Genomic DNA, 16,233 nt, shown 5'->3' on the forward strand with positions numbered 1-16,233 from the left:
TGAAAAGAAAGTAAGAGCTGCTTGGGCTTCATGTCATGCCAGTTTCCAAACTAGAGCCTAGGTTGCAACTTGGATAATGGGTTTTTTCCTCCCTGTGTTCCATGAGTTTCCCCCGAGACTTCCTTCACTCTTCCTGGACTTCCATCCCACTCAGGTCTAGTGACATAAAGAAAAGGGACAGCAGGAGTAGACCAGTCTCTAAGTAGGGCATCTTTATCCTTCCCCATGGTAACATCTTTCTTTTTGAGTATCTGGGGAAGCCCTGCATTTGTCTGTCTACTATTAAACATGTATTAATCTTTTGCTTTTCAGTTTTTCAGATATTAAAAAAAAATGTAGTTGGTCCCTGGGATTCCTGTTAGCTCTGAATTTCTGTTATAGTAAAATTCAGGGCATGACCCTAGAATCATACAAAAATCTGCCCAAAAGATATCTACGACATGAAGTAGGCAAGACTTGCCATGGGACAAGACAGTGTCATCCTTGGTCCTGAGGACTGAGGACTGGGCAGTGAGGCCAGGCCCTGTGCTGCCTTGGTAAACTTAATTCATATCTCACCTGCTGTCAACACAAACCCAAGTGAATTCAGCCAGGGAGGTAATATGTCCCTACACCATGCTAAGTAAGCACCTTGCACTGTGATCAAATTGAACACCCTGATTACTATATGAGGTAATTTTGCTATTGTTCCCATTCCATAGATGAGAAGACTGAGAACAAGAAATGGTACTAAACTTGCCTACAACCACATGCCATAAATTGATAAAGTTAAGATTAAAATACAGGGTTATATGCTTTGAAGGCAGCATTTAAGACACTGAACTCAACTGTCAGAATAAACTCTGGTCATTTTCCTGTGTGTGTGTGTGTATGTGTGTGTGTGTGTATTTATATATATACATATATGTCATTATATATTTTAATTAAATCATACTATATAAACTTTTAAAGAAAATTTGGATATGAATAATAACTTAGACTTTAATTCTGAGTGTTTCAAGTGTGTGATTTTTTGGTGTTATAGGTTTGCAGTTCAGGTGTTATTATAAGAAAAATTTCAGAATGTCAAACTCCAGTAAAAAATAAATTCTAGCACAGCTGAAAAATTTGGAGAGTCTTTTAGAATTATTAGCAATGGTTTTCAGTTTGTGAAACAGGCTTAACAGGATGGGTCATGCTAGTGTCTACGGTAGAGGGATTGCTCCTATGTTCCACCATTAGCAAAGGTCAGTGCAGGGCTCTGTGTTCAGTACACTTATGTAAAGGCACACTACATTTAAGACTCCCTCAAAATTATAGCTCATTGCTTTTTAAATTTATTTTTAGAGATGAATTATTCATGTCTGCGTAGGTGTAGAAACAGTCTTACGACTCAGCACTTTTCTTGTAGTAAAAGGTCACTTCAAAAGTGAAGCAGATATTTACTGCAGGTTATGTTGGCTTGAGTGTGCAGAGCATAAGGGGACTATTGCAGAAGTCAAATTTTGGGGTAAAGGAGAGAATTTGTAGGACGGTTTGGGTATAGTACACATTGCAGGTGCATTGGGTGGGAAAAGAAAGAGAAGAAAACTTATGAACGTTTTTGTGTAAATAAATAAAAATAATTTGACATTAGAAATAATAGTCCAGTAAATGCAAAAAATAATTTTTTAGAGTTTTCTAAATACCATGACTTTTAGAAGAAGTGGAAATTAGGATCTGAATATCCAGAACAGGGATATATCAAGCTGGCAGAGATTCCCAATGCATCTTAGAATTTTGGAAAGTGAAAAATTAGATTCCTCATTCTTCCATTATATAGGAGTCCTTTGAAAACTTTGTGGAAAAATAGAATTAAAAGATAATATGAATCTTTCCATGAACATTTTGAAGTATTCGCATATATCTTTTTATAAACACTAGTTGTAGGATTAAAACAAAATGAGTGAGTTCTCTTAGTGCATGTTTAGCAGGAACCTGTGTAAGTTTTACAGGACTCCCATAACAAAATACCGCACACTGGGGAGCTTAAACAACAGCAATTTATTGTCTCATTGTTCTGGAGGCTAGAAGTCTGAGATTAGAGTGTTGGCAGGGTCGGTTTCTTCTGCAGCCTCTCTGCTTGGCTTGTAGGTGGCCTTTTTCTTCCATGTCTTCATGTGGTCTTCCCTCTGTGTGTGTCTGTGTCCAAATTCACTCTTCTTATAAGGGCACCAGTCATATTGGATTAGCATTCACATTGACAACCTCATTTTAACTTAATTACCTCTTTAAAGAATCTTTCTCCAAGTACAGTCACATTCTGAGGTACTAGGGGTTAGGACTTCAGTATATCAATTTGTGGGGATTCAACTCAGCCCATATAGCATCATACCATATACATCTGATTAAATTTTAGTTATTTTTGTGTGTGTGTGTGTGTGTGTGTGTCACAAGCTGTTGGAAGATTTAACTTTTTGTGTACTGCCTATATTAACAGTTTAATTTTTAAAAATCTTTTTTATTAAATGGTATAGGAGGGGCTGAAGGATATTGCACTTTTATATGTCACAGATTTTCAGTATTAATTTTATGGATACAATTAGGTGGTTGACCTCTCTGGACCCAAGTTTATTTTCTGTAAAATAAGGTGGCTGAATGATAATGCATTTTAAATTTTGTTTAAATCTGAATTCCTAAAGCATTATTATAATAAAAGCAACTACAGAAATATATATGAACTGTAAATGGAGAGGGAAAGGAGTAACTTTTCTAGTCTTTGTGAATAAAAGATTGATTTACAAATGGACTCTGTACTAAGGGAGGAAAAAAAAATCTTGAGATTGACCATTACAACTGCAATGTTATTAATGGAGTTACTGTATTCAGGGAGAAAAATATTTCAAGTTTTACTTCCATACTGTAGTAATAACTGATATTATTTTCTGGCAAACAGTGAGAATAACATATTAATAACAAAGCAATCTAGATGTTTGTTTTAAGTGTTCCAAGAGCGTGTTTCTTTTGGATTACTTTGCCGAGTTGGTAATGTACGTTGGTAGCTGTGAGGTGCGTTTCACTTGTAGAGAGTTTCAATTTAATTATACCAATTCAATTGAGTTTTCCTTGTCTGTCATCACACCCTGACACACTTACATGAAATTAAAGGAGAGCACATTTTAAAAGGCATAAAAAGAAAATACTTGTTGATGCTAGATTTAATTAATTCCTAGAACTCATCATCACATTTTGTGTCAGCAAATGAAATTCTAAAAATGAATTCAGCAGGTTCCAAAATTACAGCTAAGGTATTTGGCTAAAATGAAAGTGCCACTGGAAGAATTACAAATGAAACAAAAAAGGAAAAAGCCATTGAGCTTTATATTACAGAGACCTGTAGTTTCATTTCTATTTTTTAAATTAATTACTTAGACTTTATTGTTCTCAAGAGAGACGGTTTATGTCCTCTAGTTGGGGCATAAGTCTATCTTCTGGCCTGATGGTATTTTGTCACCTGGACAAAGTAAAACAATTATATATGTTTCCTTGAGGAAAGGTTATTGACTTGTGACTACATTAGCATACTACCCTTGATAGGGACTTCATCTACTTTAACATGGCAAGTGAAAGGAGAGAAAGACATGGGAGACAGAAAAGTGCCCCAAATTATTTTCACATTTGATTATGATAATATCAGTAAAACCACTGTTTTCTTTCTCTTGCATTGTTTTTCTTTTAGTGTTAATAGCAGCAAAATATCTAACTAGTTATTTTGTGTTTGTTTCCTCTTTTTCATTCAAGTAACTTACTAGTCTACCCCTAAAAGTATATTCTATGAAACTTTTTTCTTCAAGTTTATTATCAAACTTTGCAAAAGTTATTTTCGTTGTTTAGTAACTGTGGTATTGATAGAATTGTGTGATTTTTATAAGTTCTGTTATAGAAATGTGTTTTTATTCTGTCCGTTCTTAGACAAGAAGAATAGTTCCAAAAAAAGGGCAGTTTATAAAATCCTTCCATCATTGGATCAGGAACTAGAGAAGGGTGACGAAAAGTTTCCACCCAGCTGGCTGAACTGGCTGAGCTGCAAAGGAGAATCAGGCTCAGCGGACTCTCGATGTTTTCTTCGTGCATTTCTGATGAGGAAATGTGGGCTAGTGGGAACACATCTGTGCTGCTAGTGGGGGACTTGGGCCTCTGCCACCTGAAGGTTGACTAGCGTCATGATGTCATGTCTCTGTTCAGGCCCAAATGTAGCTCCCCACTGAGTGTTTGGTGTAAGGTCACTGAGGAAAGGAGATGCTAGCTGGGCAAAGGATGGAAAAAAGATTTTATTAGCAAGTGGCAAGTGGACCTGCTGGGCTGAGCTGAAAAATGGCGTCAACGCCAAGAGGCAGTTGGGTGTCTTCTTTTATAGGATTAAGATTAATATCTGGCCTAACTGAGGGAAATGGTTACAGTGTTCCACTCTGGGTACAGCCTGCTCTGCCTGCTCATGGGAACAGAGACTTAGGGAAACAGAAACGTAGAGAAACAAACTGAAGGACAGGGACTTTCTAGAAGTCAGGCTCTCAATTCCAGGGACCTAACATTTGGGACATTGGCAAACAGTTGTCAACAAAGAAAAAAAAGTCAAAACAAAACAAGGTAAAATATTAATTCCCTACTAATTAAGAAAAAACATTTTTGCAAATATTCTTTTTCTGATACCCAGATTTTAGGAAAATATGTGAATCCTTTTATTGAATGTTTTATATGAAAAGCTAAAACCATTTAAGGAAATGCTTCTTATGTAATGCCATTTATTGTCAGGCCAATATTTACTTTTTATTTTCTTTATATAAAACAAAACATGGAGTTTTCTCCTGAGTGAGCCTGTTTCCTAGGAGCAAAGACTTACTCCCACACGGTTTGCAGAATAGCTTTTCAGTAGGAACACATCTTGTAGTTTATGCATTCCATTCTTTCTAACCCAATTGGGTTATATCATTTCTCCCTTTCAAGATAACCATATTTGTTTTGACTCCATTATTGCTTCATACATTTTGGCTACGGCTGTGTTTGGTTATTTTTACTCAAATCTAAATTCTTAATATTTTCCCCTTGGCTTGTAGATGAAATAAGTGTTAAATATTGAAAAATTACATATAGTCTAGTTTTTTTTTTGTAAAAATATTGTTTTAATGTTACACATAGACACCCACTCAAATACCATCACTTGATTCATGAAATTGCTTAGAAATACTAGAAGGTCAGCAAATTATACCAGCTATCAGCCTAATTTCAGTGTCATTCATATGTGTGAAAGGCCACAAGTGTTTTATCCTGTGAAATGACACCTTAAAACAAATTATACATCCTCTATATTTCTTTCCAGTAAGGGATTTAATTTGTTTATTAGTTGCAAATAAGAACAAGATAATACTACAGTTTGTGATTGCAAACCCAAATTAAGATTTTTTGCACTTTAAATAGCAAGTAAGTGTGAGATATCCCTTTGATATATAGAAATTGAAACCTGAAATGGAAAATGTCTACCTTTCTGAGCACATGAGATCTAATGCCGTTTTGATGTCTTGGGAGTAACATTACCGTATTATGTCCCATTGGTTCAAGCCCAATGGCTTCTTACTCCATTGGAGATAGTGATTAATGGCCCTATCTCCAATGAGTGCAGCAAAAGAATAGTATTACAAAAATGCATGTTCCCTCTACCTCTCATTTTCATCTGTATTTTCTGCGGTATTTGCTTCTCCTTTGCCTTGTACCGTATTTGTCCAACTTTTATATTATTTAAGCATGAAAGAGTATAAAAAGAGTATAACTGGGAACTTAAAGTCTAAAAATCCTACCTTCAAAGGCTTTTTCTTAAAGGTTATCATCTCTAGTTGCCAATTCAGCAAATGTCAGGGCAGGAGACTCTACCTTCATGAGACTTAAATTAGCAGATAGTATCTAATCCCAAGTAGAAATTCTTCCCTTTTCATATTAAGCAAAGGTAAGCTAGAGAATCAACTCCATACACAAAGGTAGCACAGCAATAACATGAGGCATGAGCATTAAGATTATTTCTTGTTTGTTGGTTTTAGTAATGGAAGTTCATTTTTCCTTTGAACCAAATTCTGTTAAGTTGTCCCAGTTCTGGCCAATGCTGCACATTACATGTCATACATGATTAGGTGTGATGAGAAATGTAATCAGTTATGAAAAAAATTTTTCTTATTGCAAAATTAGGAAGTTCAGGTGGGTAACAGAAGTTTCACACCTGTTGAAAGCCTCATATTTAACACGCATTGTGGGAGATATAAAGATAGATACAGCTGGGCATCTGTCATTGAAGAGCTCATGATTTAATAGGGGGAGCAAAATCATCATGTCATGATCACATTTGCATTGCAAGCAGTGTGCACTACAATGAAATTTTTGGATGCAAGGAGCCTAGTTAGTCTAGATGTGAGACAATGGTAGCTTGGTCTATGGGGGTTTTAGTGGAAGGGGCAATACATATTTGAAGAAGCATACGTATTTGAGAGACATTTAGAGGAGGGTGAATTGCCAGGAGAAGAAAGAAGGAGCTGCAAGACACTTGGTTGGGAAACCCAAGAGTGTTTTGAACTGAAATCCAAGAGAAAAGAGCTTCCAGGAGCAGGGAGTTAACCACAGCATGGAATACTGCTGAGGGTTGAATTAGGGTGAGAACTGAGAAGTACATTTAATATGCATGAATAAAGGGAAAGGAGAAAGTGACGATACTGTGTAATCTTATGGAGAGGAGATTTTGAGGGTCTTTAGCAATCAGTCGTTCAGTGGATTAAAAAATAAATCTGTGACTATGGTAACCAGAAATTGTAACATGGTGTATACATGGAGGTGGTTCCACATAAAAGTCTCAGAATTGGATGACTGAGTCAATAACAAAGATGACATTCACTGCCGTTAAAAGAAACAGGTGGTCAGGAGAATTTGAAATATTGATCACAGTTGTCAGCCTCTTTCTTTGTCTTTAAAGAAAAAATGATGAAACTACTATACTTATGGAGCTGCTTTGCAGTGCCACTGAGTAAAGCCACTACTCATCTGTCACCTTTGCTTTTCCTGCAAATGCCATGAACATGATACTGAGCAGAACAGTCTCTAATAACCACATGGTAATTTCACTCTACTGCCTATTCATTTATGACAAATTTCAAAAGCAAAGAAATTTATTACAGATTTCCATGGAAGCATGAAAATGTTAATTACAATGTGTATTTGAAGATCACCAGAAACTTAAAAAACTTAGTTTTGTTTCAGCCAGTGTCATGCAAGTTCCTTGATATTTGGTACTTTCGTTTATTTTTAATCTGTTAGCTGTTGTCAGCAAATATTTCTCTGACGTACATCTTGCTTTGGTGCTTACCATTTGCACTCCTTTGCCATAAGTCCCTGCGACGGATTCTCTCAGTGACTTAAAACCCAGGACCCACTGAGATGAGGGTAGAAGGGCCAATATACAGAAGCTATGGAGAGGGAGATTCAGACTCTTTAGGGAGAATTTGCAAATGGTAGGGCAGTCTGAACAAAGAGTAGGCCACTTTCATCTAGTATGTTACTGCTGGATATGGATCAAGCACAGACTGAGAGAAAACTTGATTCAATTTGGTTTTATTTTTCAACGTGAAGAGGCCTTCAGGCATACGTTTTTGGACAGGTTATTGTCAGCAGCAGTTCGAAAATGTCCCAGGGTAAATTTCAGCAATTGTTAGGAAGTTGCTAAAGGAAGCCATTGAGTTATAATTAAATTTAAAGAAGGCCCAGCTTGGTAGCTGAGATAAGGATGTGGTGATAGATGTTTCTGGTTCATCGGTATTTAATTGAAGAACAGATAGTCCTGAAATGGTTTACTTACCTTTTTGGTAGAGACATCTACCATTTGTATATTCTTTCCTCTTTTCATTTGTGTGGATCCCACTTAGAGATAAAATGCAAGGAAGTGAAGGCATAATCTAGCATGGATTTACCTCTTGATGAAGAGATCAAAGGACAAAAATGGACAGAACCCAAATTGGGATTTTGCCTGGGGTTCACAAAGAGAAAAGCCACTAGAAAGCAGCTCAGAGATGCTCCAGTGCCAAAATGTGTTAAAGCCTCTGGGCCAAGTGCAATCCCAGAGGAATTTGACTTGCTTGCATCCCATTTATTCATTTGGTCAAGAATGTTTATTATAGACAGGCATTGTTCTAGATGCTGGAGCTGCGAAGAGGAGGAAGAGAGAGTCTTTCATGCTGTGAATCCACACTAGAAATTAATATTTCGATCCAAGAACATTCATAAAATAAGGATTAGTACAAATGAATTCTATTAAAACATTAGTTAGTAACATACTTTATTATACCTAGATTATGAGTGGTACAATCTCACATTTGCATTCCTTGAAAGCGGTTAAAGCAGCTTATTATTTTTGTTAAATCAGGCCTGAAGGGAGATCGAGGTAGAGTTGTGATGCTTTTCTGCCTTGCAGAGGAAATCCAACTCTGTTTATGAGTAACAAATGCCTGGTTAAATTATAGTTCTTCATAAAAATCAATGCATCTACATAGTGAGTGTCACAAGTGGCAAAGCTTACCCTGGGCCACCTAAGAAATATCAATGAAAACAGGATATTTTCAAGGTATAAAATATAGAATAGTTATATAACTTTAAGGGTCTTCTCTGCAAAATGAAATGGGATTTATATTCTTAATATCTTTAAGTAAAATATCTTGCAAACATTTGCATTCTTCTCCAACAGGATGCAGATGGCTACATTACTTTGGATCTTGTGTTTCTACCCTTGTCTCTGAATCTTGATCAGAAGGATGGAGAAGTTTGAGGGCATAAGGGAGGATTATTATCCTAGTGGTTTGAAATTCTACATAAGAACAAAGAAGAAAAAAAGAGCTATTGGCAGTATCTATGGGAGAGCAGAGAGTAGTAGTGAGAACGAGGTGTTAGTTGAGTAGCTGAGGGTGGGTGTTCAAAGAGTTGTCCCAATGGGGTGTCAATCCACTTCCCTTCCAGCATCTTGGGGTAATAGGTGTGCATAACGTGGATAAGAGATGCTGTGGTCTGGAGCTTGTTGGAAGCCCATATGAGTGATTTAATGAGAGGTGCTTTTATTACAGTTCTTGAGAGAGTTGTCGTGAGGGGCGTTTGGGAGTCCAGTCCAGAACCATGAATTTCAACTCTGCATAAGGATCTCAATCTCAGTGTTGCAGAGGAAATTAGTGAGACGGCAACAGGTTGAGGTCACTACCCCAATACGAAAGGGAGTTCACAGATTGCTGGATCCCTTTTAGGAAACTTAAGAGTTTCAACGGAATTCAGCTTTAGAACCTGTGATATAGAGCCCAAATCAGCATGGGAGTAGCTTGTGGCAGATGTTGGCACAGAGGCAAATTTATTTTTATCCAGGTTGTTAGTCTCTTCTATGCTCTACTAACTTTTTTGGCAAAATTTAATTTTTGAAACTAATGGCAGTGCTCGTCCCCAGACTCCGAGGAGCAGCTTGTCATTCTCCACCTCCAGTCAGCCATTAAGGGGACACTAACATATTTTGACATAAGGGAACAAAATTGGATGACTTGGCTTTCATTTAATATCTGTGCACTTTTTCTCCTCCATGCTCTGTCTGTTTTCATGCTATTAGTTGGCCCTGTAAAATACCAGGTGGGAGAAGGCCCAGGAACATAAAGTTTTATGACACCAGCCAGGCTAGACAATTTCCCCCCAGAGAAAGCCCAGGACCTTGTCAGAAATGTCTAGGGAGGTTTCTGTATATGCTCTAAACTTCTTATAACGTCTGGCAGTAGCAGATGCTACTGTTTGTTAGGTGTACACTTATTTAGGAGAACAATTTTCAGAATAATTATTATAGTAATAAATAGCTAATATCTACTGAGCACTTACAATGTGCCAGGTGTTTTCCTAAGTACATCACATATATTGACCCATTTAATTCTCATAATATCCCTATGAAGTGGATTCTATTACTGTCTCCACTTTACCTATGAGGAAAGTGAAGCCCAGAATTTCCTGATTCCCCAGTAATTAGAAGAACTTCACTTCAAATCCAGGCAATCTGACTTGAAGCCTGAGCTCGTAACCTCTTTGCTGTTGGCTCCCATACCCACTGTTTACACCAGGCTTGAGAATGACACAAAGGGGTTTTCCATAGTGGATCCTGTGGTCTAATGCCCTTTAATTTGCTGACGGTCCTCAGTTGGGGCATTGTTTGATAGAAAGCAAAACACCAGACAACCTAGTCAGAAGACTGGATGTAGGCAAGCTGCTGCTGGCAGAAAATGGGATGTGTTGTAGGTTGTTGTTGAAGATAGGAGCAGGAGAGTGAACGTGTAGGGAGGCGGATGGGAAAGAGAGTTAAGCAGTAGTTAGGGAAGGTCTCCATTTTCTTTTTTCTTGCTTAGCTGGTCATTCTGGAGCTGAAGTGAGATAACAGGTGGATTAGTTTGGGATCTAGAAAGTTTTTTCAAATGATAGTTCTTGCTGTATGTCCACGATGTACCCCTGGAAGTCAGGAAGATTGGGAGGCGTGCCAGTGGTTCAGTAGGGTGTGAGTTGGAATAAGAGGGCATAGACGAGAACCTGGGACGTCAAAGCATGTGGACAGGGAGTGGGCACTGATGGATTTTAAGAAAGGTGGCACACACTGGTGAGCCCAAAGTCAGGGGAACTCCATGGAGGGGGGCATGTGGGACTGGTTGGCAGTTTTCTCTGTATCCTATTCCCTACTTGGCAACTGCTGCTGTAGCGGGTCTTAGTCTTGATACCTCCAGCCCACTGGAGAGGACTGGAGCCCACTGCCATTAGATCTACCGTTATTTCAAAAAAATGTTTAGTTGAGCTCATTCAGCTCTTGCCCTCCCTCTTGTCCTGCTACAGAGGATGATGGACCCTGCACTCAATGGTTTTAGCTTTCCTTTTGACTGCTGTGTTTTCAGGGATATATTTGCTAATTAAAATCTTTGCAGCTCACTGGGGTGAACTTGGAAATGAAAAGATCTGACCCTTTAATTTGGGGATAGGCATTTTGTATGAATATTGTGTAGTCACTCTGTTAATTGCTTAAACTCTTTTCTCTCTACCGTATCTATTACCTAACTCTCTGTTTGTTGTCATTCTTATTTTTACTCTTGTCCTGAGTTATAATTTATTTATGTGTTGATACACTTTAACATAACTATATTATTTCTCTGAAAATGATACTCGATTTAAAATAATCCCTATGTCCCACCACATACAGATAACCACTTGGAACAGCTCGCTGAACATTTCCCCAGACATTTCTATCGCATATATAAACTCCATATCCACAATTTACATGAAGAAGCGTATGCCATATGTAATTTTCCATGACTTTTTTTTTACTTGGTAATATGTTGTAGCCCTACACACTCATAATATCTGCTCAGTGTTTTCTTGTTTACTTATCCATCTCCCTGTTGACTGTTTATTGATAATGGAAAGAATCTGAGCAGCACACAGAAATTATCCGATTCTGCTAATACAAACTTTACGGCTTTGCTGTCAAATCCATGGGATTCTTGGTATTTTTCCATTGACTAGAGTCTGAATCCTTGGTGGAGACTTATAATAGAAAGAGCATGAAACTGATGAATGAAAATTCCAAGGTTTTTCTCCCAGCTCTGCCACTTAGTAGCTGTGTGACCTTAAAATCACTTCACCTTTCTGAACCTCAGTTTCCCTATCTGTACATGATGTTGTGGGTATGCATGATGATTAAGTTCTTTTCTACTAATTTGCAAATATGTTATCAAACTATATCTTCCATCACAACTTAAATCTCAAGTCAGCTTTATTCATCAGTGCCTCTTCAATGTCAAGTACAATGCCAATACAAAATAGACACCCATCAAAAGATGAGGAGCCAATTTAGCCATTGAATCTGTCTTCATAACTTTCCCCAGAAATATTTATCTCTGTGGTTTTGTATTGGCTTGGTTTTAATCCAGTGAAACTCAGACATTTTTACCTATCTACCATCTCTAGAATTTGTGTGCTTTTATCTACACTTAAAAATAGTCACAGTTTAAATCTGTGTGTGTGTGTGTGTGTGTGTGTGTGTGAGAGAGAGAGAGAGAGAGAGAGAGAGAACTCTCTGTGTGGGTAGGTGTGCACATATGTATCTACAGTTGGGTATGTATGTGTTATTTTTGGGGCAGTAGAGTAGGAGTCTGTATGAAGGGAGTTACTATACTTTGTCCTAAAAGAAGGTTTAGAGAAAAGAATAAGGTTCAGTTTTTCTTGCATTCCCTTTTCCAGAACTGCAACAAAATTAAGTGGGTATGTGTCCATGTCTGTGTGTGTGTGTGTGTTTGAGGTGGTGATGGAGGGAGGTAACCTGACTATTATTTTAAAAGTATTACTCCTTCCATCCGTTCTTTTCGTTCCTCTCCTTTTCTTTTTTCCTCCCTCCCTCCCTCCCTCCCTTGTCTCCTTCCCACCCTGACTCCTTCCTTCCTTCCTGTCACTCTCTTTCCATTTTTCTTTCCTTTTCTTCTTTTCCTTTCTTTCCCTCCTTTACAGAAATGAGGAGTGACACTATTCTTTCTGCTTTAGTCACTGTGACTTTTATCACCCTTTAGTATAAAAAATAAGAAACAATGTTCTATTTAGGAAAATTCCCTCAACCAATGAAATCTGAGTATAAGGTAGTATTCAAGGACAGTTAGGGATTGTGTTATATTAATATATTGAAGGAATGTATTGATTCATAGTGGTGGTGAAGAAAACTAAATTATTTCACTCAACTAACACCCAAGATTGAAATTCTTTGAAAAATATTTCTTAAGAAAACCCAAGGAGTCCATTAAGGATATTCTTAGTGTGAGCAGAATGCTTCAGAAAGTGTTGTCTACCTCCTTTAATTGTTTAGTATGTGTCCTAAAACAGTTGGGTTGAATTCTTTCAAAATGAGTTACACACTTTATTTTTATTTATTTATTTATTTTGGTGGTTGGCCAGGACGGGGCTCGAACCCTGGACCTTGGTATTATCAGGACCATGCTTTAACCAACTATGCTAGCTGGCCAGCCTGAGTTACTCACTTTATTCTCTTCCTATAGAAAGTGCACTGTACATATTTAAGTTTTCTCCTTCATTTCGAGGTGCTCAAAGGCACCATCACAGGCAGCTTTTATTGTAATATGCTCTGACTGAGAGGGCTGTCACAGACTATTGAGGTATGGAGAGCTATTTCAATCTCAGTCATGTGCTTTCTGGATTCTTAATATGGTTTTTTTTCTTTTTTTAAAATAGATTTTCTTTCTCTTCTGAGGATCAGGCTGCCATTGACCATGTTTGACTGTTATGGGTATATTTGCTTATAGTTCTTTACAGCTCCAGCCCACTTCTCACTATTTCAGATTAGTTGCATCTAAATAATTATGTAACTAGACACATAATCATATTAAATTTTTAATAAATTAACAGAAAATATGATATAAAAGTGGTCTCCAAAGGCTTTTTGTGTTTATTTTCATGTTCTTACCTAGATTCTAGAAATTCTAGGTTTCTGAAGAAGTGTTCTTCAGATAGTTGGTGTATTCTGCTAGAGAACCCATAATTCTGGTTTGAATGTGAACTTTTTCTTCTAAGCATGAAGAGATGACACTGCCCCTAGACCCTCCAGGTGCGTGACTCCCAATCTGCTCTCTCATTTGTATCTGACCACTTGGTTCTTGTTTTGCAGTCCCCAGTCTGTCCCAGATCGCCTGAGGATCCGGGTGAACAAAATCAGTTTACAAGACTATGAAGGATTCCACTATGACAAAGAGAAACTCCGAGAAGCTTGTAAGTTGGAAGTGCCTAATTGATTTCATGTGATCCGCCTGTCTTCAGCTTCTTGATCCTTCCTGGTTTGATGGGTAGCTTCATTGGTCCTTGTGTCTGAAAACCATGGCCAGAGAAGTGAAGGGAAGCATAGCAACATGCAAACCCCAAGCCAGAATCTCATGTAGGGGCTGAAGAAAATGAAACTGGAAAAGGAAAGCAGCGGAATAAAATTATAAAATTATTCCGCTGGAGATGCCAGGTCAGGATCTCTCAGTTTACTTACCACTTTAATGTCAGGTTTGCCTAAAATGAGAAAAACAAAAAGTTGGTGATATCTCATGGTATAGTGATATCCAGAAAACTCTTGAGACCACACAAGTCTCTTCCTGGAGGCTGCATTATTGAGTACTGTCCTAATTCTTCATGTGGGTGTGACAGAGTTATCCATGAAGGCACATGCAGCACGTCTAGCTATTATGCTGTTGCGCAGTGTCAGAGAAAGGCCAATGGGTTATACAGAATGTTGTGATGATAAAGTGATTCATTGATAATGAAGTTCCTCTATTTCTGAAATCTTAAATCAACATATGAATTCCTTCTTAAGGTTCATGTTTTCCTCATGCTTCCTTGAACATATAGTTAATTGTTAGTTCACCTCATCAGTCAATCAGATTGGGCAATTTTGCATTCTGGTCAGTATTTTAGATCCCTGTCTGTATTGTGATATATGAGGTAGTGGGTAAAGTAAGCCAGAAGAAATTAAGACCATGGGTGTGTTAGATGTTAGGATTCTGGCTCCTTCATAGTTGTGGGGGTCAATAGTCAAGTGCAATGGTCAGAGAACACACGGAAGACCAGTGTTCAAGGGAACAGGCAAGGGTGCCAGTAGAAATAAAGGAATTTTATATAGGACCGAAGATTTAGGAATTCAAATCCAAAATGGTCTCCCAGTGTGAATTTGCCTAGAAATGTAGAAGAGGCAGTTAGTTAAAACTCACAGGACTGGAGTAGGGGGAGCAGTCCTGGAATAGTGACTTCTGAGCTCTGATTCCTGATACTGTGAGCTGGAGTGAGGTTTAGTGAATGGAAATCCTGAAATCCAAGGACAATCTCAGGGGTGGGTTGAGGAGCTTCTAGCATCTGGAGTTGGCAGTGAGCAAGGATCCATTTCCCTGGTCGCCCAATCACTGAAGCTACTATAATAGCGAAATTCCTTGTCCTCCCCTAATATTATTCCCTGTTTTAGTTTGATAGCTAAAATATGCTTGATAGTAAGGAATATCTAAAGGTTATGTAGAGGGTTAACAGCTAAATGCATTTCTGAGCTCTGTGACTGCAGTTTGCCATCCTGCCAGCTCTTCCTGTGTGGGTGGGAGACTTAGTTGCTCTGTAGCTCAAGTTGTAGAAAGCCCCTTAACCACATCCCCTGTCTCCGTGATCCAGTTTTGCCCACCTGATGAAGCCCCCTACCCAGAGCCCCTTATCCACTTTTAATCACCTGGCAAAGACCCCAATTTGGAGGACTCTGCCTGGGTACAGACAGGCCAATAGAAAAGCTTGCTTGCTTGCTCAAGAAAGGTATGTAACCTCAACTCTCCCTGCCTTCAGGGCCCAAGTTGTTGGAATGTGAGATCGCCTGGGACTGCTAGCATAATAATCATCTGACTTCTCCGTTTCTCCAAGTGTCGGCGTTTTCCTTGGTGACTTCTGCTGCAACACTACTAGAAAATTCTGTGTGAAATTTCTGCTTTCTCAATTGTCTTAGCTACTTCAGCTTCCTCAGCTCTTTCAGTTGTCCACCCTTCCGTTAAGCATCAACACCCTTTACTTGCTCCCTGCCTTCTCACTTCTGTATCTCGCTGTCATTTCCTTCAGTGGGAAAGTTTGGGCTGTAGAAGGAGCAGTTCTCTGAATGTCTGCATTTCTTCCTTCTGTAAATCCTATACAGTCATGTGTCCTCTAATGATGGGGAAACATTTTGAGAAATGCATTTTTAAGTGATTTTGTCATCGTGTGAACATCATAGGGTTTACTTAACAAAACTCGATGGTATAGTCTGCTACATGCCTAGGCTATATATTGTAGACATTATAATCTTATGGGAGTACCATCGTATGTGCAGTTTGTCGTTGACTGAAATGTCATTATGCACTGCATGACTGAATTACATTTTCTAACATAAATGAGATTATAAGTGACAGACTAGTACAAAATCTAATTAACCCATAAAGTGATGGACATATATATTTGCAATGGGAAGTGTAGTTACAATGTAAATTAAATCAACTTTTAGAAGCTACTAATTATAAAGAACAGTGTTTTATGTTCTTTCTTATTTTAGACTTCCAAACAAATAGCATACAGTTTTTAAAAATAAAAAAGATAGGGCCGGCCCGGTGGCGCACTGCTACAGTGCGCCGCTTGGGAGCGTGGTGGCGCTCC

General features: G+C 38.2%; 1 protein-coding gene across 1 annotated transcript in view; it reads left to right on the forward strand.

The window, feature by feature from the left end:
• The window catches only part of DGKI (diacylglycerol kinase, iota), a gene marked incomplete at its 3' end in the record, with an annotated part of 182,455 nt that extends 168,646 nt beyond the window's left edge, over window positions 1–13,809 (forward strand). Inside the window, exon 21 of the mRNA XM_008566126.1 lies at window positions 13,709–13,809. Coding sequence (XP_008564348.1) covers window positions 13,709–13,809 — 101 coding nt within the window. The remainder of the gene's footprint in view (window positions 1–13,708) is intronic.
• Window positions 13,810–16,233: the final 2,424 nt, after the last annotated feature.

This window comes from Galeopterus variegatus, unplaced genomic scaffold (genome assembly GCF_000696425.1).
Source record: "Galeopterus variegatus unplaced genomic scaffold, G_variegatus-3.0.2 Scaffold223, whole genome shotgun sequence".
Taxonomy (NCBI): domain Eukaryota; kingdom Metazoa; phylum Chordata; class Mammalia; order Dermoptera; family Cynocephalidae; genus Galeopterus; species Galeopterus variegatus.